Source organism: Thunnus thynnus, chromosome 4 (genome assembly GCF_963924715.1).
Source record: "Thunnus thynnus chromosome 4, fThuThy2.1, whole genome shotgun sequence".
NCBI lineage: Eukaryota > Metazoa > Chordata > Actinopteri > Scombriformes > Scombridae > Thunnus > Thunnus thynnus.
This window is the reverse complement of record NC_089520.1, coordinates 29,704,671-29,728,577: the sequence shown is the minus strand read 5'-3', so window position 1 is coordinate 29,728,577 and position 23,907 is coordinate 29,704,671. Positions and strand designations below refer to the sequence as shown.

General features: G+C 41.7%; 1 protein-coding gene across 4 annotated transcripts in view; it reads left to right on the top strand.

Moving 5' to 3' along the window:
* The window catches only part of sema3fb (sema domain, immunoglobulin domain (Ig), short basic domain, secreted, (semaphorin) 3Fb), a 61,228-nt gene extending 37,584 nt beyond the window's left edge, over nt 1-23,644 (top strand). Inside the window, exons 3-19 of one of the 4 annotated variants that reach the window (XM_067588255.1) lie at nt 392-552; nt 924-986; nt 1,516-1,635; nt 2,990-3,079; nt 4,811-4,904; nt 8,007-8,126; nt 8,385-8,524; nt 9,775-9,889; nt 15,133-15,202; nt 15,331-15,475; nt 15,689-15,911; nt 17,069-17,157; nt 17,382-17,423; nt 18,020-18,177; nt 18,589-18,656; nt 18,954-19,087; nt 20,927-23,644. In XM_067588255.1, coding sequence (XP_067444356.1) covers nt 392-552; nt 924-986; nt 1,516-1,635; nt 2,990-3,079; nt 4,811-4,904; nt 8,007-8,126; nt 8,385-8,524; nt 9,775-9,889; nt 15,133-15,202; nt 15,331-15,475; nt 15,689-15,911; nt 17,069-17,157; nt 17,382-17,423; nt 18,020-18,177; nt 18,589-18,656; nt 18,954-19,087; nt 20,927-21,379 — 2,285 coding nt within the window. In that variant the 3' untranslated portion in view covers nt 21,380-23,644. Of the gene's footprint in view, nt 1-391; nt 553-923; nt 987-1,515; nt 1,636-2,989; nt 3,080-4,810; nt 4,905-8,006; nt 8,127-8,384; nt 8,525-9,774; nt 9,890-15,132; nt 15,203-15,330; nt 15,476-15,688; nt 15,912-17,068; nt 17,158-17,381; nt 17,424-18,019; nt 18,180-18,575; nt 18,657-18,953; nt 19,088-20,926 lie in introns of all 4 variants that reach the window. The other 3 variants (XM_067588254.1, XM_067588257.1, XM_067588256.1) reach the window with 3 other exon arrangements.
* The last annotated feature ends 263 nt before the right edge of the window (nt 23,645-23,907 follow it).

The following is a 23,907-nucleotide window of genomic DNA, read 5'->3' as shown; positions in this document are numbered from 1 at the left end:
CTGCATTGTGTTACCAAAGGCACACACTCTTCTGACCTTCAGAGAGTGGTGTCCAACCAGAGATGGAGAAGTTGGTGATATATGGTGTGAATTTGTAGTAAACAATGTCTTTTCTGTAAGTCATGGACAGGCAATGATGAAAGACTTTCTAGATCTTCTGATCCACTCGGGCGGTATTAAGCCATCAACACAGTGTGACAGACACTCAGTAGCACTTGTCTCTAATGTGCGGTGTTAAGTTACAACAGTGTTGGTGGAAAACCATCAGATAACTCCAGACGGGTATGCAGGAGTGGCATGAGGAATGTGTCAGTTGTGCATGCATGTGTGTGTGGAAATGTGCATGTGCACCGCAGCTGTCATTAATGGATATATCTCTGTCTCCAAACAGAGCTGAGATCTACCGGTACCGCTCATCACTTTGCCTACCTCCTCAACACGTCCAATTACCGGATCCTGCGTATGGATGAGGACCATGACCGCATGTACGTTGGCAGCAAGGACCACATCCTGTCCCTGGACCTCCATGACATCAACAAGGACCCACATATCGTAAGACCATGCTCCCATGCTCCGCCTCCCCTCACCCCCACCTCTGGCCCCTTACATGGGCTGTAATGCTGGGATGAAGCAAGCGCCTTTACCTCAGCACTCACAACAGCTGCCCCCAGGGCAAAATTTTCTGTTCCATTGCCCCAGCAGCAGCCATTTTGGTTAGCTCACGTGTAGTTTTTCTTGGAGTGCCCTATTTCTCGTGTAGGGTCATTAAAACACTGTAATTGGGTTATGACAATCCCAAAAGGACTAATATTAGCCTGGGTGGATATCCCTTTTGCAATTTTAGCACAAAAATCCCATAAATGCCAGTGATGTATAACGGGTTGGATTGTAACCATAAAATATCCTCTGTTCCCCCCTCGCAGATCCATTGGCCAGTGTCCGAACGAAGAAGGATGGAGTGCCTTGTGAGTGGGAAGGATGCCAATGTAAGTACGCCTGTTGACAGCACACACAACCTCAGCAGGGTCATTTAGTTGAGGTGATTTTCATCAACTTGATAGCCTGAAAACAAAAATATGTAGTTTTTTTCAAATGCATACAGTTAAAGGCATACACCTCCCTCAAATAGGCTATTGTGAACAATGGTTTTAATGTGAGGGATCTATTAAAATAGGACTCACCTGTGGGGTTCAGACTTGGCCCAGTAAAAAGCACTGGTTCCCTCCTGTCTAGCCAAGGAGACAGGAATGGATTGGACCAAAGAAGCCCAGTCAATCTCACCATCCATTCTCTGCCAGGCCAGGGTGGGGAGAACAACACCGCTGGCTGATAGTTTGATATACTGTCCAAATATATATAGAAGCACAGTATTACTGGTTTATTTTTGAACGAGAGTCACTTGGGCTTGAGCATACTGTAAATCTGCAGGAGGTGTACCAGTAAAATATGACTATAAATGACTTTTCATTTGAATTTTTAAGGCAGTTATATTGACTCTGGTCTTTGCATCTCCAGGAGGAGTGTGCAAACTTCATCCGTCTGATCGAGCCATGGAACCGGACTCAACTCTACGTCTGTGGGACAGGAGCTTACAATCCAGTCTGTACCTTCGTCAACCGTGGACGCAAACCTCAGGTTAGATTTAAAGACTTGAGGGATGAACTGGCCAAGAAGGTGGCCTCTCAATATTAACTTAACAAACATCCACGCTGAAAACAAACAGCTTTCTCCATCTGCATCATGATTGGCACAGCTGGGCCATTCTTTTTTTCCCTCTTACCCAAGTTCTTACTCTCCATCCACCTTACTCTAGGTTCCTTTTATGATGATTTTCCTCCATCATTAAGCCTGCTTGTGATACCATGTCTCTGCGTCTGGCAAAGCACCCAGCACAGCCTCACCAGCACACAGCTGTCTTCCCAAGTGAGCTATTAAAGCTACTCTGTTTAGTCTCAGCCTTTAATGGGACCTCTTGAATTTCCTAAACCAAACCAGGCATCACAATCTCGCCATACTCCCCTTTAACACCTCTCTCTTCCTTAAATATTACACTTGTTCCCTAATGATGACCAGGGGACTTTTATAAAAGAGGTAAATAAAAAGTAAATTTCCCACTGGACTCTCCCTCGAGATCACAAAATGGTACAGAGAACTTGCAGCGGCAAGGAAGGCTTGCGTGAGTCCCTTGTTGCATACGGTTCCTACATGAGCCCTTACTAACGAAGGGCTTCCATCCATTCACTCACCTATCCATCCACCCCTTCATCCATCCATTCAGGCCACCCGCCAGCCTCCACCATGTGAGAAGTTGGGTAATTGGTAGTGGGAGCTCCCATTATGGGGTGCCAGTGGAATGTTCCAGTTCTAGTCCATTAATGAGGGGGCTGTTATTTTCTCCGTCACATTGAACATGTCCGAGTCGTCCTGTGAGCACCTTTCTCAGCTGGGCTGGGGAGTTTTATATGATTGCAGAAACATGCAATGATATATTCCACAGAGACGCATGCTTACATATATCCTGACATACATAAGGAAACTTCTTTTTGTCATTAATAATTCAAGGCATCCAGATGGACCGTTTGATTACGGCACTGCAGGGTATATTCTTAAGTTCTCTGGTGCTTTAAGTGCAAGTCTTGTAGCTTTTGTAAATTGTAATGGCCAAATGTTTTGCTTTGGCAGCAGCTGTGAGGAATATGTATGTAGGCTACCATACTGTGAGAGACTTTATTGACTCAACCAAAGGATAGAGAACTAATATTGTTGCCTTTTCCACCATCTGGTCAAGTACAGTTACACACATTCCCTGCACAGTCTTGCACACACATATATATATATTTTGAACATGCATTCATTTCTATAGTATTGGACTGGGGACTTCCACTTCATCTCTCGAAGTCAGGACAGATTCAAGCAATCTGCAGGAAGGTCTTGATCCTTCCTCATCAGTGGCGTAACATCCAGACTGTGTTGCTGTCTCCTGTTTTAGACGTCCATGTATCTACAGATGGCCCAGGCCAGAGGAAGGGCTAGCCGCGCAGCTGAACCCAGCGCGGTGCACGAGACACTTGGACTAAAGGTGCGATGTGGGCCCTGTCTGCACCGCAGCCCTGCATACTGCCTGGGCTCGTGGTCACCAGCAGCATGCTCCCTCTCTTTGTGTCTCAGCACATTTGTCAACACCATCTTTAACCTGGCCATTATTTGTTAATTTCCGTAACATTTAGCATGCATATTTCCCAGTCCATTCGCAATCGTAAAGTTTTGTGTAATGTGGAAGTGCATTTAATTTCATGTCATTTTGTTGTGTTTCACTCTTTGTGTTAGTCTCATTGTCTGAGCACCCTTTCGTTTCCGTCATTGTCCTTTCCGTGCTTTGCATTTGTGCTAAATGTCATATTTTGCATGAGAGCTGGGTTATCAAGTGGAAAGGGCTTCTCAGGCTAGGAAGAAATTCTATTGACTTTTACTAGGCACAAATTCAATTAAACAGGCTTTCACTGCTGTTCAATGCATGGCATATTCATTTTGCATCACAGCCACATATTCAGCAGCACCCATGAACAACAGATATCTGAATCATTCATCCTGCTTATCTGAGACAATGCAGGATGTAACCACCCATCAGTCCTTCACCCCACCAAGCCATCCACTTTCTGTAGGAATGTGGTGCAGTCTCTCCCACAGAGGCGGCACGACTAGTCAGCATCTGACCCACTCCCACAGCAGGCTCTGTTAGCCCAGAGCAAACACCAGCCATCTGTGGCCAACTAGCTGTGCAGCAAAGGAAATAAAAGAGCCACATACTTGAACATGTCTCCACTGTTTGAGCTCTCCAAGCACTTTGAAACACTTTTGAAGGACATAAGGGCTTTAGGTGAAGTGGGATACTTTGAAACGCTTTGACTTTTTTTCTAGTCAGATTGTTTTCAGATTGTTTTTTTTTTTTTTTTAAATATGTTGCAACTTTTCTGAAGGGTCATACTTTACAACAGGGTTGTAAAAACACATTCAGGGCACAGTTTCCCTCTGCTACACATAAATGTTTGTGACCTTTTTTTACACGTCAGCATCTGGCATGGCCGGGAGTGAGCTGCCAGCACCTTCTTATTTGCACGGATAGTGATTTTAATCAAAGATGAGTTGGGAATTGCATACGGGTGTGTGTATGATCCAATGAAGTGAGTTTGGCACAGCGCCATAGTCTCTCCTCTGCTTTAGTGCTGATGGACAATGACAGAGATGTCTCCATTTCTGTCCCCGTTGGGAGTGAAAAATGGGGATTGGACATGCTCTGGTTTGTGAGGCGGGGCCACAATACATGTCATTGCATGCCACTGATTCATTTTCCCCCACTCTCATACGCAAATTCCTGCCAATCACCTTTCAGTGCTTGCGTGCAGGGATGCCACGAGCAGTGAGTATCAGTCATCCAGCCTCCATCCCTGGCTTGTTTTCACTGTGCTGGATTACAGGTGTCAGCAGTAGGCCTGCACAGCCATAGGCACCAAGGCTGAGAGATATTTGGCATGCAGCTTATTATGCCGAGAGAAGCAACCCACGACACATTGTTTTCTGCTGTGGACTGGCATGGAGATGGATTAGAAATTCCTCGCTTTCCCCGCATGTATTTTTCTGTATGAAAGCACGCTCATTATTCTAATACTTCATCCCCCATCAGGCCGTTCAGGTCCCACAGGAGTCAGAGGGAGCACATACGCTGCCTCATTTTCCATACACAGGGGAATTACAGTGACAAGATGAAGAGTGCTGAATTTATTGCCATCTCCATATGATTTTCCCATTTCAGGAAGAAATCTTCCATTTGGAGCCGGGCAAAGTGGAATCTGGAAAGGGAAAGTGCTCCTACGACCCGAAGCTCAACAGCGTGTCAGCTTTGATCAGTGAGTATCATCTGGGTTTGGTGGGTACAGTCCAGCTTAGCGCTTTTTAGGTCCTCATAGCAATGGCAGTCTCATCCCATATGGATTCCTCATCTTTTATCTCCTGTTTCTTCATATGGCCTCCTCTGCCTACAATTTATGTTTTTGGCAAAGTACATGAACAAAAAAATATTTATCGTCCTCCAATGATGTCCAGGATGGTCAAGCCAAGTGTCCTTTCCATTCTGCGCCCAATTCCCACAGTGAGCTGCTTTGTCTAATCGGCCTTAACATTTAATCCTAAGGAATTTTTCCTTGTTAGGGTGGAAACAATAATAATATGTGCCTGTTAATATGTAACTCTTCCACTGGGGAATTGGTGGCTACGAATCAAAATACCTAGGACATGTTGGGAAAACTTTTCTTAACTTGTATCATCATTTGACAACCAATATTTTCTTTTTTCCCATATGCCATTTCATACTGTTTGCACATTTTAATGGTCAAACAAACAGTACAATATATTTACTTACCATCCAATTTACAGGCAGGTGACAACTTAAAGGGAACACCTGAATTAATGAGTAGAGAAACACATCTAGTGCAGATGGGGAATGAGGGGTCGTTAATGGTCTAATGGGTGTGAAAATGAGGGGAATCATATAATGCTATTGCCTTCGTAGTCATCACATCTTCCCAACTGAACACCTATGGGATATTTTTGTCATGTTAGACAGCACTCACCACCATCATCAAAACACCAATCATGAGAATATCTTTTGGAATAATCATGTTCTTCCCCCCAGTAGAGTTCTACAGACATGTACAATCTATTTCAATGAGCACTAAAGCCGTTCTGGAGGCTCATGGTGGACCAACACCTTACTAAGACACTTTATGCTGTTTTTTCCTTTAATCTGTCACCCATCAGTGTACACATCTATGATCAACTTTATTTGACTAAGGACTAAGTATGTCCTCGTCTTTATTCACAATTTATACATCATGCTACAGGAAAATAACAACAAGGTTCAGTCTGGATACTGTAGCTTGTCATCTGTTATAGCAGTCATGAAGGCAGTGTCCTCTGTCCCTTTGCCCAAGGTCACTTAGTCATGTCCAGACCACACAGTTGCCACCAGTGAAAGGTGATCTTCTCCCTGTGGGGTGAGACAGTGGGTGTAAATCACTGGCACTGCTTTCCCACATTAGCACAGTGCCAGCTGACCAGTATGGAACCAGTGTTGTCATCCAAGATGGATTTACCTCCCACTTCCACCAGTTAGCATCATACAAGCATCACTGTTGTTAGCTGTGATAAGGATTAAGAGCCCTGTACCATGACAATAGATTTACCACTGACCACAGACTGCTCAGCTCTCCACCACATTAGACATCTCATCATCCGTGGACATTTTAATGATATATCATCAATCTCCGTATAGCACTGCTGAGGACCATGACATTGAATATAATGGCGGTAGGACAGTGTTTTTTTTGTTTCCTCTGCTCTACCTCCTGCTGTCTCCTTACCCCATCTCTTAAGAGCCCTGACAGTCACACCTGCTTTCCAGTAGAGCCCTTATAGCAGCTGGAGGACCAACACCTTGCCTTCCTGTGGCTTAACAAGGCTGTCAAGTACATTTGTCAGTCTGCACACATGGATGTGCTCATATTTTACGTCTTTATGGAGTGTATGTGAAGGCTGTTTCAGGAAGTTAGAGTGCTGTTTTGGTTAACGCTTTATTTTACATGCCTCATAATTCCTTTATAATTTCCTAGGACGTTTCCTGGAAAGTACTGATAACAAGGAAAATAGAAACAGTAAATTTAATACCTACACATTTATTTTAGATTTTAAGAAGAAAATCTGAGAAAGAAACAGAAAATTATATACACAGTATCACAGTAAGTAAATTCACTCAAGCGGTACATTTTTTAATATGTAGAGATGATATAGATATACAGTATGTATGGTAAATGACAAGGAAGCACTGATAAACATCCCTTTTAACCCATATACGTATATACATGTTGTAGTGTGAGGAATAGATAACTGTGTTTATATGCTGTAACTTAACTGGAAATGTTATCATGCCTGGCTAACCAGCTTACGTACTGTAGCAACCTAGCATTATTTACAAAGGCAAGGGGCATGTCATTAGTCAGCTATATTATTTTGTGGGGTTACAGGTTAAGTTAGAAAAATACCTGTTCAGAAGTTCCCACACTCTTGGGAGGCAAGACACTAGTATATCAGAGATAGCATTAGAGTTAAGTTTGCTAAATTAGTTATTCCTCATCCTCAGACCTTTTTCTTTTGTATAAATGGAGCATACTGTTTGAAAATATGACCATTAAATCATATATCTGACCACTTTGTTGCTTGTCCAAATATGTTTTTCTATTGTGAGCATCCAAACCGAAATGTTATGTCAGAACAAATAACATTATAATAACATTTTTATTTATAATACTGTACCATGATATCAGTTCTAACTACTGTAGCTCTACCCTGTAATATTCAAACAATGTTACTCCTATTTACATGTGGTATGTTGCCATCATGTGCAAATTTCTTCTTTTCCTTCAAAACAAATTTGCTGGAAACATCAAAATGTCTGACTTTATTGTTAGCATAACCTTACACTAGCTAGCTATAGGTGGTAACTTCTGCTAGCAACAGTTGTCATTTCAAAAGTAAGTAAGGGGGCTTGGGGTTAACAAACAGTCAGTTGAACTCAGATTCCAGTGCAAATTGTAGCAAAATGTGGCACATTAATATAGTCCTTTCTATAAACCCTCCTAACAAATTACAGTTATCAGTTCTTTTATAGGAAAGTTTTAGAAAACTATGTGACTATTATACTGTTTTGTAGCCTTTCAAGGATTTAGCCTCTGCATCTTGAGTTACAGTACCTCCTGACCACTTTATGTCTAAATAAAGACAAATGAGTGGAAGATGACTTTGACTTGGACTCTGAGCTGTGGTGAGGAATGAAGAGACCTGAGATATTGGATTCTTGAAATAAAAGCTGTGGTATTTTATGCCACGGGTGGTGCTGGAATAATGTCAAGAGTCAAGGAATTTCACTGAACTCAACTGTTTTCTCTCTTTCTCAGATGGTGAACTCTATGCTGGGGTCTATGTTGACTTTATGGGAACAGACTCTGCCATTTTCCGTACTTTGGGGACAAAGACTGCCATGCGAACAGATCAGTACAACTCCAGATGGTTGAATGGTAAATGTCCTATTTAGCCTACAAATGATAATCATGGCTTTCATCCAACGAATACAGCCTTCCTGCATGACATTTTAATTATAAATCCAAACAGGGTTCCTATATAGCTGAAATGTAAAGATTCTGGTGTTTGTATATGTTTTGAATCCTTCAACAAGTGATAAACAGGAAATGCTTACAGTTTATAAATGATTTTCGCCAGATGTTTTCCCAAATCCTGCCTCTACCCACACATCTTACCATCTCTTCTTCCCATAGATCCCACTTTCGTCCACGTACACCTCATCCCCGACAGCGCAGAGAGAAATGACGACAAGCTATATTTCTTCTTCCGGGAGAAGTCCTCGGAGATGGGCCAGAGTCCCGTGACCCAGTCCCGTATAGGACGCATCTGCCTGGTGTGTACACAGTGAGGAGCGTGTTTGTTTTGGGGTGTAAACATAATGAAAAGAAAACCTGCATCAATATGAAAACAGGCTGGAGTCTCCTGAGGCGAGTCACCCGCTGTGTTTCAATGTTTATGGGCGCTGCACTAGTATTTGGCCAACGCTGATGTGCTGGAATCCACATGTGTCTTTAACCTTCCTGTCTACAATGCATCCCTCTGTCTGTGGGATTGCCCTCTGACCTCTGACTCCATGATCTTCTGACCTCTTTTCCCTGGTAGTCCTAAAACACTTGAATCTTTTAGTGTACACAGCAATGAAAAAGGTACTGCCTTTAAAAAAAACTTTCTTCTAGAGTGTTTTTCAGTTAAATTAGACTTACTCCATAAAGCCAGTGTTCCTTAGAAATACAAAGTGACCTGAGCAACATAAACAAACAACAACAAATGTCTGGTAAGCTTGTGGGGCATCTTGTAGTGTTTATATGTTGTGAGTGTGTGTATGAGCTCCCTTAAAGGTTTTCGTGCATGTGTGAGCATTACAGCAGAGGCACGCATGGATATGAGTGAGAAAATGTGGTGTACGTGTGTGCTCGTCGCCTCAGCTGTTCACCAGTGTATTTATTTGAGGGGGTCAGGCGCTGACCCGGCACACAAACACTCATCCCCCTCTCAGCGGGCTCTGCCACAGCCTCCTGAGACCCGGTCCTGTCATTCTTACTTCGCCACACATCTGGATACTCTTACTACCATTCTCTGCACCGGCCTTCCACCCTGCACAGCACCAAAAATACACTCAGCCGTATACTGTAATTACACTGAAAATTATGAAAACATTTCAACTCCCAAAATGGGATTCATCAGAGGTGCATGAAGAATGTGAAGCTCTTTCAAGCCTATGACCAACCTTTAGAGAATTTGAATGAAATATTAAAATATACGTGCTTTTACATCATCATAAAGATGATAGCTAAAGCACATACTGGTTTCATTTCTTTCTTACTGGGATGGATCCTGGCCTCACTCCACCACAGATGGAAGAATCTAAATAGTAGGAGACAGTGTTTACCACCCCCCTTCCTCCTCCACTTAGCTTCCTGGCTTTGTAAACCAACATGTACTATATAGTGTGTTTGTGTGTGTGTGTGTGTGTGTGTGGGTGGGTGGCTCCACCTGGGTTTGTTTTCAATAGGAGGACAGAGGAGGATGTGAGTATGAGTGAGTGATGGAGAAACTGTTCTGTGTCTCCACCCTTCCATGCAGAATGATGACGGAGGCCACTGCTGTCTGGTCAACAAGTGGAGCACTTTTCTGAAGGCCAGGCTCATCTGCTCGGTGCCAGGGGCCGACGGCATGGAAACACACTTCGATGAGCTCCGTGAGTACAACCTGCACTGCACTGAGATCAGGCTGTGGTTCCTCTCAGTAGAAGTGGTAATCTGTTGGTTACTTGGTGGGGGTGGAGGTGTTGTATACACTTCCTTGTCAAGCAAACATACTGCCAGCACTCTTTTCCTTTGAATTTTCTGTTTTCTTTGCTTTCTTTGTCAGTTCAGCCATGGTGGCTATCACTGCTCCTTTGCAACATCGTTCTAAACACATCACTTCCTGCGTGTTTTTCTCCTGAGAAAAACAGAAGTCGTATAGAACAACAAAAGTAAATACTTTTAAGATCTGTATAGAGTGTAGATTAAATCATTATTGTGTCAATCAGTGACATGGTAGAAGTGCAATAGAAAACGGGCTTCATGCAAGAACTGCTGGTATGAACAGATTCATACGAGAAGCGGCACTTACCACACACTAATTTTGTCCTCCAGAATTTCCTCCTAGATACAAATGAAATTTGTCCAGGTCTGTCATATAGTCATGTACAAATAGCCTGGCTTTCTTTACAGGGAGAAAACATTTCTTTGGCATAACAATTATAATGCCATGAGTGTCACATACTCTTGACTGCCTCCCATCTAAGTCTTTGGGTAACTTTGCTTTAGAAAGGCATTTTTTAACATCTAACTTCATCTCAAACTATTCTCTCTTTATTTCCACGATGGTACGATATTCATCAGGTTTGTCCAGTTAAGAGAGTTTGAATATATGAATATAATTATGATCAAGCTTCACAGAAAAAGGTGAGAGGTTTAAGATAACCATATGAAAATGTTCTTGCATGAGGTCCATAGTTTTTAAAATGGACTTAAATTACTACTTTTTTTCCCCAAATTATTACTATTTTTAATACATCCTATAAAAGTTCAGTTTTATCAGCCAAGAAATAACCTCCTATTCTTTAAAAGAAAAAATATCTTTTTCTTTCTGCAGTTAATCATTTTGACAGTAGGTATCGAATGACAAAGGAAAAAAGACAAAAATGACATGACTGGATTTATATCAGACGTATTCATTTTCAGGTTAATGTCATGTATGATCACATCTGAAATATTAAGAGGAGAAACTATAGGTTTCTACTGGAACACCTGCCAAAAGTTTACTGCACACATACACACCAGAGCTAAGTCCTTGGCCCATACTATAGCCTACCTCTCTCATCCCACTCCCATCATATGGTCCATACAGCATACTATAATGGAAATGACATACACAATCCCCCCACTGTAGTTGTCTTTCAAGATGTCTTAAACAAAAGTGTCTGTTTTTTTGTGTGTGTGTATGGGGGTGGCCTGATGGCCAGCAGATCAGATCACCACACAGGAATGTGTGTGACTGTGAGACTGTTAGCCTCTCCAGGGGAAGCGCTTTCTCTTTCTGTCTCACTGGTTTAAAATAGAGCCACAGAGTGATAGGGGACTGATGCGTGAGGTTACTGTTGCTCTTGAACTAATCTCAAGAATGAAAAGTGCCATGCCTGTTGAATCTGATGATAGCTGTTTGTCTCTTTATCTCACTGACACATTCCTCGCTTTTATCTCAACCTGCCAGCAGTTCTAAAAGCACAGTTTTGTTTTCACAGGTGACATTTAGTTTATCCCTCTTTGTACAAACCAAAAGTGACACACACTTGAAAACTCTGTGGCCTTTTCGTGTGTGCAGCCACTTCACCAAAATGACGTGAAAGCGGTTCTGAGTGGCAATGGGCTTGCTTTGCCTTTGCAAATGAGGCTTCTGTCTTTACTGGTCAGGTCAGTGTTGACGCAGGCGTGCGGTGCAGAGTGGCTCTGTGAGAGGGTTGGAGGGTCGTCAGCGGTTGGCGCTGATGATGATTTTCAGGAGACTGCTTGAATAAAACTGGAAATGTGTAGTGGAACAGGCTGGTGAATGAACAAGGACAAGCATGGCATGTCCATAGAGAAGGAAAGACTACACATCAGTTGGAAGAGCAGCCGTCCCTGCCAAGGACTCCTAGAGGGGACGGTAAATTGGATGTGATTAAGTTTCATGCTAATGGCTTCACATTTACTGTCTAGTATGAATGTTTATAAAGCTCTTTTTTCTGGACAGTTAGTCTTTACAGAGGAAAGCAGAGATTTTAGGATTTCACAAGGGCAAATGAGTCTTTAACTACTGCACATTGAATGCAGGCCATTAAGGGTCTACATACATACTACTGCATGTAGTAAGGATGCATTACACTGCACAGCTGAAGATGATTTCAAGCCAGAATGGTTTTGGAGAGTTCAAGTAACCATGCTTGAAGGAAAGGATTCTTAAATTTGCCCGCTTTCTTTAAAGGTTTTTATTAAATGACTGTACGATCATTACTGAGAAGTTTGTTGAAATATCCAGACCAGCTGTATCCCTGGTGTGGTAGTCCTCTGTGGAAAGACATTATGGCAAAGCACGCCTGAGATCTGGGGAGTTTTTACAGTTGGAATATGTAACACATTTGGCACTACCTGACAACTTGCACCTAAATGACCCACGGTCATTTGAAATGCAATACTACAATGCTTTTGTTTCTCAATAACATAAAAATAGAAAGAGCTCTTGCATTTTAGACAAGACATGCCTTAAGTCTTTGATTAGTAGCTAGACAGATGCAAAGACAGAGAGCAAGAGAAAGGAGTCAGATAAAGAAAGGAGAAACACTCGGAGGAAGAGACCACAGATATAAAAAAACAAAAACAAAAAAAAACACAAAGGCTGATCAAGCAGAAAATTTCTTTTATGTGAAGAAATGGGAAATATGGCTGCTGAGATTTATATATATACATATATACTGTATATATATATCTGTACACAGGCATAGGAAAGACTGTTGTGGAATCTGGATCCTTTCCTAGCTGTTATAAATACGCAAGATCCCCTGGAGCTAAGTCATCATGGCCCTGTCAGGACAGCTTTTATTGCAAATCACCTTACTTTTTTTCCATGTTTTCATGAAGCCTTGATCTGTTTTTAGCGATCATTTATGAGCTTTGTCTAGGATAGTTCTATCCTGGCCTCAGTGGTACCTTGTGTGCATATGCGCACACTTGCGTGTTCTTGCGTGCAAATCGCTCATTTCTGCAGTACAACAGCTGTATGTCATGACAAGGATCATCTGTTGTGTGACAGCCAGGACAGCCCGTAGTGCTGTGTCCATGCTAACCCATGACCGTTCCACTGCTCCAGCTGTGGCAGCTGTGGAAGATGGCATGGTGGTGGTGGTGTGTGTGTAAGGGTGTGACTTTGGGGAATCTGGAGGCTACTAAGAAATAAGGACAAAGTGCCTGCTATCTCTCAGCTTTATTCTTTCCTCCGGTGCTGAGCTCACGGCTCTAGTCCCTAGAGGAAGGCTTCACTGAACAGACTCTCTAATATGGACAGGATCAGAACCCAGCAGTTCAGATTCAAAGACAATGCACACCCCTTCCATGTATCATTCTATCTGCATAGCAGCCTGACAGCTAATTTCTCATGCTGGTCTATTTGGGACTGCGAGTGCATAAATCTGAATTGGTATACTTGCACATGATCAGCTCTCCTTCTGTTTCCACACTTTCTGAGTTCTAATAGTCATATTTTTAGCTTTTCACCTTCTGTGTCTTGCTTGTCAACTTTCTCACCGATAGCGTCTTTACTCTGCGGTCATTTCCCTGTGCACAACTAGGTTGGGAGCACATTTTCTGTTTCATGCCAAAGGTCCTCGTCCTATTGTAGGCATTGAATGTCCCTTGTATTTAGGTCAGGTACCCAACAGGAGAGAGACTTATCACCCATGACATGTTTAGCTCCTCTTTATTTGTTGCTGTGGACCTTTTCTCAGTATCAAAAGGATCATCTAAATCAGGCAGTGTCCAGTGTCAGAACTATAGGGCAGAGCATGTGAGCATTTGTGATTTAGAGACATCTGAAATTGGCTGAAGAATATGTGATACAGTTCTCCTTTGAGAGAGAAGAGACATTTCCTTTCCAAGTATAAGACATGAACTGTGGACACTGGAAAAGGAGATTCCCTGCACATCATGTTTAAATTTTCTGTCTCCTCAGAAGAGGTCTCAGGTGGCACAGCAATCACGTTGCTACAGTCTAGACTATAGAGAAAACCAGACTGTTTGGTTTCACAGCTTTACTGTTAAATATCATTGCTTTGTCCCTGGTGCTTAGATTGGATTGCTTCGTTTAGGTAGGTATGATGTCAAAGCATCTCAAGGCTCAGTGTCTATGTGTTATCTTGTCAATAAAGCCTTTAGCTAAGGTGTCCTTCCTGAGGCTGTCATTCAGTTCTTTTGCACAGTCAATTGTTGTGGTTTTAAAACTATTGTATTGCCTGTCAGGAAGGCTGTCTGGATGCAAGAGATTCAATTTGTGGTCTAAGTTTCCCCTCTTATCCTTTATATTAGAGTATTACCTACTGTTAAACTTCCTTCAAGCTCTTCTGTCAGTCTGATTGATCGGTCATTCCACCACTTTGGTCCAAACTGAAATATCATATTGAATTGATTGACCATTGAATAGATTAACATTAAATTTTGTGCGGACACTAATGGTCTCCAGAGTTTTCCTCTAGCACCAACATAAGGTTCACATTTGTGGTTTTGAGGGAAAAGTCTCAACAACTATAGCTGTACTTTTTGTTGTGTGCTAATTAGCCTACTAAATGTTAGCATGCTAACTCACTAATATAAGATCTTTAACATGGTAAAAAATTGTACTATAATTATATTTATAATATTAAATCAGTAAACATCAGTATGTTAGCATTGATATTATGAGCATGTTAGCATACTGATATTAGCATTTAGCTCCAAGCACCACTGTCCTTAAGTGCAGCCTCACAGAGCTGCTTGCATGGCTGTAGACGTCTTGTTATGAATGACTGTGACCAAGGCAATGAGACTCCCACATTTAAACAAACACTTAATAAACAGCACAGAAATTACCACATGATGCCTTGACTTTTATACTTTTGGTTCAGATATTTAGACAGAATCCCACTTTGCTCATAATCAAAATCAAGTAGTCAGAGGCATGTTTTTTCAACAAAGATGAAAGTTCATGTTTGTTAGTGCATCACTCCTTCCGGGTTGGTGTAGCCTAAAGGTCTCTCTCTGGCTAAGAGGGGTTGGATTGACTGAGAGCTGTGTAAATATTAGTAAAGAAGAGTGCTTGCTGTGGAGCGTGATGTTTCCTTCACCCGTTCTCTTTGCACTGATGTGATTTCTCTCTTTTCTCTTACAGGAGATGTTTACATACAGCCAACACAGGACACAAAAAACCCTGTTATATATGGAGTCTTTTCTGTCTCTGGGTTAGTGTTCTGTAACAGATTCTGTATATACACAACACCAAGATAAAATTTCCAAATTGGAGTATTTATGCTTTTTTCTCATTGAGTGAGATACATTTTCTTGACTTTCTTTTCTATTTGCTTCATAGCTCTGTGTTCAAAGGCTCAGCAGTTTGTGTCTACTCCATGGCCGACATCCGTATGGTCTTCAATGGACCCTTTGCCCACAAGGAGGGTCCCAATTACCAGTGGGTGGCCTACACTGGGAAGATCCCCTACCCTCGACCCGGCACGGTGAGTCTTACCCCTCACTGACCCTGCGCATGAATCCCACACCTACAACAGTGATTTTTCTCTGACTTAGACCTCAAATAGAAACCATCTGACCGATATACATCAACATAACCAAAACTCTTTATGTTTTTGCAAGACAGGCCCCCAAATACATTTTTTTCACGTGATTATGTCCATTTTTTCAGAGTGTTAATGCTTGTGTTTCTGTTTCAGTGCCCTGGAGGTACATTCACCCCCAACATGAAGTCCACTAAGGACTACCCAGATGAAGTGATTAACTTCATGAGGAATCACCCTGCCATGTATAATGCTGTGTACCCAGTACACAAGCGCCCCCTGGTGGTTCGGACCAACGTGGACTATGAGTTCACCACCATCACGGTGGACCAGGTGACAGCTGCAGACGGCAACTATGAAGTGCTCTTCCTAGGAACTGGTGAGTGTTTTTTACCTTTTATCTGGATTTCATTTGATAGAAATAAGGGAACGGGGCAAATCTCAAAGTTTTTTGGCTGTTTGTAAAATAATTTTTTGTAGCATTGTTAATCATTTCTTAGTGACTGTGGTGATAACATGTACATTAAGTCAATCTGAACCCATGAACCCTTTTGATCAGAGTCAGAATGATGAGTGACAATGTCAGTGGGAAGTTGAATAATGGAGAAAAAAATCCCCCCGTGGAAATAAATCCCATGTAAGTGGAGGGATTGTCTCCCCTGTAATCATTTATCATTAAGAGAAAAGCATTCTTGCCTTTTGTGCTCAAGTGGAATTTTAACCAATCAAAGGGTTTGTACCTTGCTCTATTCACACGATGTAAACAACAGGAGATTTGTACCTGGGGGGCAGGGGTGGATCAACAGCGGGAGGGAGAGAAAAGAAACAGGGGGTAAGAAGAGGAGGAGAGGGAGGGGTGGTTGGGGTACAGTTAGGATATCCATCACCTTAATCTTGCCCAGTGGTGTAAGAGAGATTATCTATTTGTCTGCTTGCCTCAAAGCTTTAATAAGACCCCAGTATGACAGCAGCCACCGCACAGTATGCAGCCCTCACATGTTGCATATATGATGCCTCTTAACTGGCTCCTTTGTTCATCTGTGCATTACGGGAGGAGAGTAATGGGTTTGTGTGCGATGGCGGCCGCTGTGGAGGAATGTGTGTCCTTTCAGCTGCTGTCAGAGGCAGCCTTTCAGCCCTGCACTGAGACTCAATGCAGAAGTCATAATAAATCTCAGGTATCCTTCTCACAGGAATGCCTAACTCAATACAGAAATCAAACATGCCAGGGAATGTCTTATGGCATCCAAATGAATAGGTCTAAAGGAAGAAGGAAGCTGAGGATGACAGGAGAGGTTTGTCATGGTGGCAGCAGCGAGTACACTAAGTGGAACAGAGCCTCACGTCATTGAGAAGAGCTTAAACTCAAGAGAACCACGTGATAAAGGTGAAGAGAACAGTGGAGCCTGTTGATATGAGGATTATCCCTTGCTGGAAGTTGCTGAGAGAATAAAATGGGAATCCAAGGGGCTGTTGACAGAGGAAGGGTGTGAGGTTGCAGGTGTGTATCTGACAGGTCTGTGTTGTGCTCCACAGATAAGGGGACAGTTCAGAAAGTCATTGTTCTCCCCAGAGACGACCTGCAGACTGAGGAGCTGGTCCTGGAGGAGGTAGAGGTGTTCAAGGTGAGCATTTCTTTCTCACTCTCTCTTCCTCTACCGTACTTTATCTTACACTCCTTGCAATTCCATCTTTGTTCTTTATTTTGCTTGTCCTACACCTCCCCTTTTGTGATCATTTTCTTGTCCTTTCTTGTCTTCTTTCATTTGCTAATGCCTCTGTATATTGCAATTTAATCTACCTTAAAGATAACACACTGCATTCACAATATATTATTTTCTCTGTCAAGGTCCCTACTCCAATTACAACAATGAAGATCTCATCCAAAAGGGTAAGCATGTCTGTGCAGCTGATTTTCTCAACCTTTTACATAAAGAGAAATGTATGAATGATACAATTTGGAAATGTCACAAGCAGCATGTATATGGTTGTGTTTCCCTATTGCTTCCCTTCATAATTCATAGAATGCCTTTAAGTCTGGGGGAGACAATGAAGAGAGAAATATGGAAAAGACATTAAAGTTTAGTCTTGTCTTTCAAAGTGATTAAAATACTTGGCCTCCTCATGCTATGACATCATTCTACAGACAGAGAGTTAGTGTTACACACATCCTGCCAGACTGATGAATTTTAAACAGCCGATCATAAAATTTGAAGGTGCATGATGATAGCAACCTGATAGAGATGAGCTCAATATTCCCCCAGATGAACCAGAGCCTGCTGCTATTTCAGCACTGTACAGGACTAGAATTTACACTTATTTCATTACATCCTTCTGGTTTGGTGGAGTCTTTGGCTCATTTCAGTGCAGCTGTCCTAAAAAACCCACAGGTTGTTTTCTCCTTTATTGCATCCAAATCAAAACCTAATTAAAGTGCTATCCAAACTTATGTCTAACATCATTTTCCGTCCACTTCTCCCTCAACAGCAACAGCTGTACGTGTCATCTGTGGTTGGGCTTACCCAGTTGGCTCTTCACCGGTGTGATGTGTATGGTGAGGCCTGCGCTGACTGCTGTCTGGCCAGAGACCCTTACTGTGCCTGGGATGGCAAGTCCTGCTCCCGCTACTCCGCCTCGCAGAAGAGGTGAGCACCAACAGCGGTGATAGCATGAGTCACGCTAACTTAATAACTAACTTACTGACTCAATTGTTGTGTTGAATGATGCTCAAATTAGACTGCCTGGATGGCTGAATGGCTGTTAAAGGCCTCCTAATCTGTTTTTGACATTGCATTCATCACAGTCGTTGGGTAAACTGTGGTTAACACTACACTAATAAATTATACATTTGTGGTATTAAAAAAGTAACCAATGAATTATGTAAAATCACATAATGCAGGGACATAATAACATAATGGGATGTTGCTTTGTGGTTGGATCCAGTGGAATTTGATACATAAATGGCTTCATGTCTTGTTGAATGGCTTTGAATGGCTTGCGGTTGCTTTATTATTTTTTTCTCTCCTTATTCGGCAATACTGGTCTGACCCCTTTAGACGTAGCCGGAGGCAGGACGTCAAGTACGGGAACCCCATCCGCCAGTGCCGAGGCTTCAACTCCAACAGTAAGACTCATGTTCCTTAAACCCCCTGAGTTCTGCTTCTATTGCTTCTATTTGTTTATTAATAAGCTCAGAAGGGTGGAAGTACTGATATGTCTCATTGTTGCAGCTCAAAACGGTTCAAGGTGCTCATTGTTGTGGGCTGTAATGACTGTATTCTGGCAGTTTTATGGTAATCTGTGGAAGCTGTGTTGCCAAAAGGACTTTGATTTGCCACAACTGAGATTTTGGACCTAAGGAGCTCATGGTAATGAGTGTTTGGTTGCCATGGAAATCCCTTTCTCTCTCTCTGCCCTGCAGCCAATAAGAACACTCTGGAGATGGTGCAGTATGGGGTGGAGGGTAGCAGTACCTTCCTGGAGTGTCAGGCCCGCTCTCCACATGCTGTCATCAAATGGCATCTGCAGAGAGATAACAGCGACCGCAGGAAAGAGGTGAGCCGCCACATAGTGTATTTCTCAAAGTTTTTGGTTATACAAGCATATTGCATCTATGGGTAGTTAACTCAAATGCCTATTTATTCACTATAAAGTACAATATAAACTTCCTGAAGTAATGGATTGGCTTGAACTTTCCTGATCCTGACAAGATGAGCACTTCTACAGATGAACATGAAGAATTTGCCTTGGACATCTAGCCATATGGGGGTGGGGGCTACCTTACTGTCATCACAGTATTTCATTTCATTTTGTTACTTTGTTGTCATGGAGAGATGGAGATTTATAAGCAGTATGACACATTTGAAAAATTACTCCGGTGTAATTCTCTCAGATTATCTGTTAACGTGATTAAGTGATTCAGGCTCTGATAGAATGATGCCTGATTTCTCACACAGACCTCCGACCGTCCTCATGCCCAAGGGAAGGACACATAAAGGAGAGCTGTGAAAAAGCCCTCTGCCATGATATATAACCCTGAGGCTCTAGTTAAAGTTTTATTGTGAAGCTATGTAGTGTGCTGCCTCCCTTTTATTGACTATTCTGTTGGATGGTCTGTATTCCCATAGGCAGAGCCGACTTTGCTGCTGCCTCGCACATCTGATTCTGAGCAAAAAAGCTGTCATCACCTTATCAGATTCATGGGTGTGGATATACAGAAAGAGATGGCATAATGGAGTTACATCAGTTACTGTTTGATGACATTTGAATTAATTATTTTTTTAAATAAAGGATATTAATCTACTTTAGAGACCAAGACAGGATGAAACAAATACTTTATTCAGATTCTGAACAATTACAAACAGCATCCGAATTCTTGCACTCATAAATATGTCACCTGATTGACACAATTTGCCTCACATCACACTACTTCTGCTCAGAGTTATAACTCAGTCAAATTGAAACTCAGAGTTATACCCTCTCTGCTAACCCACTCTTTATACAGTGGTGTCAGGATCTTCAGTGCCTATCAAGGGTAAAAGTCCATAAATCTGTCTAGAAATCAGAGAAAGACGGACTCCTTTTAACTTCTTGGCTCACATTGATCAGATTCAGACTTTTTCAAGAACATAGCTTTGTAGCTAAGGCAGCAAGAACTTTTCATGAAACAAATAGGCTATGTGCAAAAAATACAGAGCAGTAGATTGTTTTTGTTTGATGTTCATTCAGGGATGTTTCCAGATTGGTTGTGAAGTGGAGGATAAAGTTTGACTGATGTTGCACAGGTGTTATTTTTACCTCTTAAGACGATATTGAAGTCCAGCACTTTTAGCAACACTACATTCATCTCCTCTCATTATATACACAACCTCCAAAAGTAAAAAGAAAAATCATGCAATATGGCCCAATTCCATTCTGACTTGTATTTTCCCACAGTTAAAACCTTCTGCTCTATTTTCACCAATCATTTCCACATGCACCATTAACTTTTACACAGATTTTATTTAGGCTCAGTTTAGACTTACTTTTCCTTTCTATTGAATGTGTGGCTGAAGTGCAAATCAAGTTTTATTATTTCATTTGTTTAAAATATTGTGTTATGAATGTTATTTTGTATATTTTGTGGGCAGCTAAACTTATGGATATGTATGTGTATGAGGAGTATAAAGGAGTATAAATGACAGCGGAAAATTACTGAACACAGAAAATAAAGCAGTATATATATATATATATAACAGTATATAAAGCGGTATAAATATGACTATAGATACAAATACAGATATTTTTGTAAAATACATAATGATACAGATAGTGGCTTTGCATTACACCCCTAATACACAAGTTGTCACACAGGTTTTTCATGAGCTGTTTTTCTCCATTTGTTTGTCTCTGCAGATGCGTTCTGATGGTCGGATTTTAAAGACAGAGCAAGGTCTTCTCCTGCGATCTCTGCAGCCCTCCGACTCTGGCATGTACCAGTGTACAGCCACGGAGAAGAACTTCAAACACACGCTTGTCAAGCTGCAGCTGGTGGTGCTGTCGAGCCGGGCTGTCAACAACGTGCTGGTGGAGGGTGGGGGAGGGCTGGTGCCATCTTCCCTCCACTCCAGCAGCACCCAGTGGACCCCCAGCGCAGGCCAGTACAAGGACCTGCTGACCATCCTAAGCCAGCCAGAGATGAGCCTGATCAATCAGTACTGCCAGGACTACTGGCAGTTCGGAGACCCACTGCTGGGCGCCCTCAAGGCCAAAGACCTGAAGGAGCTCAAAGAGCAGAAGAAGCCCCGCAACCGTCGGCATCACGGGAAGGGGGAGGAGGAAGAGGAGGAGGAGGAGGTAGAGACATGAGGAGCCCAACTTTGTGTCTGAAACGCCCTCAACCACCCTTCCCCCCACCCTGTGAAAACTGGGAGAGACTCATTGAGAGTAGCAACATGAAAAAATCCACAAACCGGAAAAAAAAAAGCAAACTGAGAAAAAAAAGGCTTACAAACACAATCCCACATACATCCTCTCAAACAGTAAGATATATGATACACAGTATTTATTGTAGGTTGTATATAGTATCATTCTGTGGATTTCTTTGTACTTATAGAAAAAAAACATGCTCTTTGTGTATAGGTACCTTTGGGGCGAATATTATTGTTATTATTGATGTTGTTAATTTTATTGTTGCTGTTACTGTCATTACAAAACTCATCTGTCAACATCATATGACCTTGGCGATTGTTTGGAATGTGTTATCAGGCATGTAAGCTGTTAAGAGTGAGCTACGAGAAGCTCTCTGTTATGGGGAAATGAGTTGTTGATAAGGGGTGATGGGATCTCTGTTGTTTCTTGCTTGCTTTGACTCAATTGCCAGGACTCTTTTATTTCTGGACACTCCAGGAACACCTGTGACGCAACCTCCTCGTGGCTGCATGCGGACAGAGACTTTATACTGCAAGGGGACCATCGACATACTGTATGGTCCCAGTTAATGTGGGGAAACAGTACGTTCTCCATGGGAACCCAGACATACTGTACAGGATGTTCAAATATTCTCACTGTTGTAATTTGGCCTTTTAATAAGAAACTGGTCTCTTGCCCTTTTTAGCTTTTTCTTCTATTTCCTGCTTTATTGGAGGATTGATTGTAAAATAACGCAGCATCTTTGCTACTTCTCAGCCCAGATACGAATTATGATTATGGAAATTTGCTCAATTAAAGAAGGAAAAAGATGTTTTCTCAATTGTACTCTATTTTGAGTAACCTGCAGCTTCTCTTCCAAGTGGCCATGAACTCCAGTTTAAAAAAGAAACATAGATGAAAGGAGCAAGCATCAGATCAGTTTTTATGAAACATGATTGGAAATATAATGGTTGGGTTCTTTTCAAATGCAAATATCCTTTGAACTGAGAGTGTGGTGCAATAAAGGGTCAAGGTTTTGCACAATGGGCATTATTCTTTTACTTTCATGGGACATTGGCTGGGGCCAAATGTAACAAGCACACTTGGGCAAGCTATAGTGGACTTCTGTGAAAAACAAATCCAGTTTAAGATGGAAATTGGTGCCCGGTAATGTTAGCTCTGAGCACAAGACATCCTCTGTTCTTTCTTCCTCTGACATTCATTTGTGGTAAAAAAAATAATAAATATATACACAACAGAGCATTGTAACAATGTTGTGACACTAACCAAAATATTGGGAAGCTGGCTTTCATTGTGTGCATGAACCTGTATTTGTACTGTAATTCTGATAAGATACTGTGTGGTCGTTTTTTTCTGTTCTTCTGTTCTGTTCTTCATCTCTAGGAGTGTACATTGCAGTCTGAGAAACATTCTCAGTACAGCAAAATGGGTAGAACAAAGGCTTTAAAGATGTCCTAGCTCCAAACATACCCCTGTATAAAGCATGGTGCATCTTTTCGTGATCATAAATATAGATTTTGTCAGAGAATAAAGTCAACTTGCCTTGCTTCTGTGTATAGGTGGCAAGTAATATGGGAGACTGTCGTTTAAAGATGTAAACTAGTAGCATATTAGTTACACAGACAAAGTCAGTTTTATTTAATAGGAGGAGTGTGATAAAAATGGATGATGGTTCTATTGATTAGAATTTTATGCTCATTCTCTTGTACACAGTACTATTAAAAACAATGGTACAGTAACCGGTTCTCCAGGAAGTTACATGACAAAGAAAACATAGCAAGCCTTTAACACACCTTTTCTAGCTTGTATTCAGGCTCTGTAAAAGTCAGCTTGAATGCCTTTGCGAAGATGCATCTATAATTCATACAGGGGTAGCTGTATCTGCTCCTCAATTTGGGATTTGTCTGCATTCCCAGAATCAATCACAGCTCCTGATTGTCTCCTCCAAATGAGACCAGGGCTTATACAGCAAAAAATGCAAAGAAAGGTTGTACAATTTGTTGGTATTTTTTAAAAATGTGTCTTTAGTTTTTGAGTGTTTTTGTTTGTTTTGTATTTTTTGCATCATCAGACTTTATGAAAAAAGAAAAAAACTAAATGCACAGAGGTGATGTTATTGTAATGACTTGTGTAAATTACTCTTATCTTCCCTTTCCATTGTTGTTGCTGACTAATAAATTAAAGCTCTATATTTTATAAGAATGGAATGCTCCCCCCCTTCATTGTGATTGGCTTGATACTGGATGTTTTCCATGTTCTGCCCAGAAACCCTCTGGATCCTTGGAATAAAGTTGTACCTGTTAAAGAGATATGTACGCACATTTGTATACAATATACACACTGCATTTGTGTTTGTAATGGAAATATTGGAAGGTAAAACACCTTCAGTGAAACAACACTGGAGGATATTTGCTCTCTGTTTCTACAGTATCTGAGTGGCTTTACCTCTGGGCCTAATAGATATG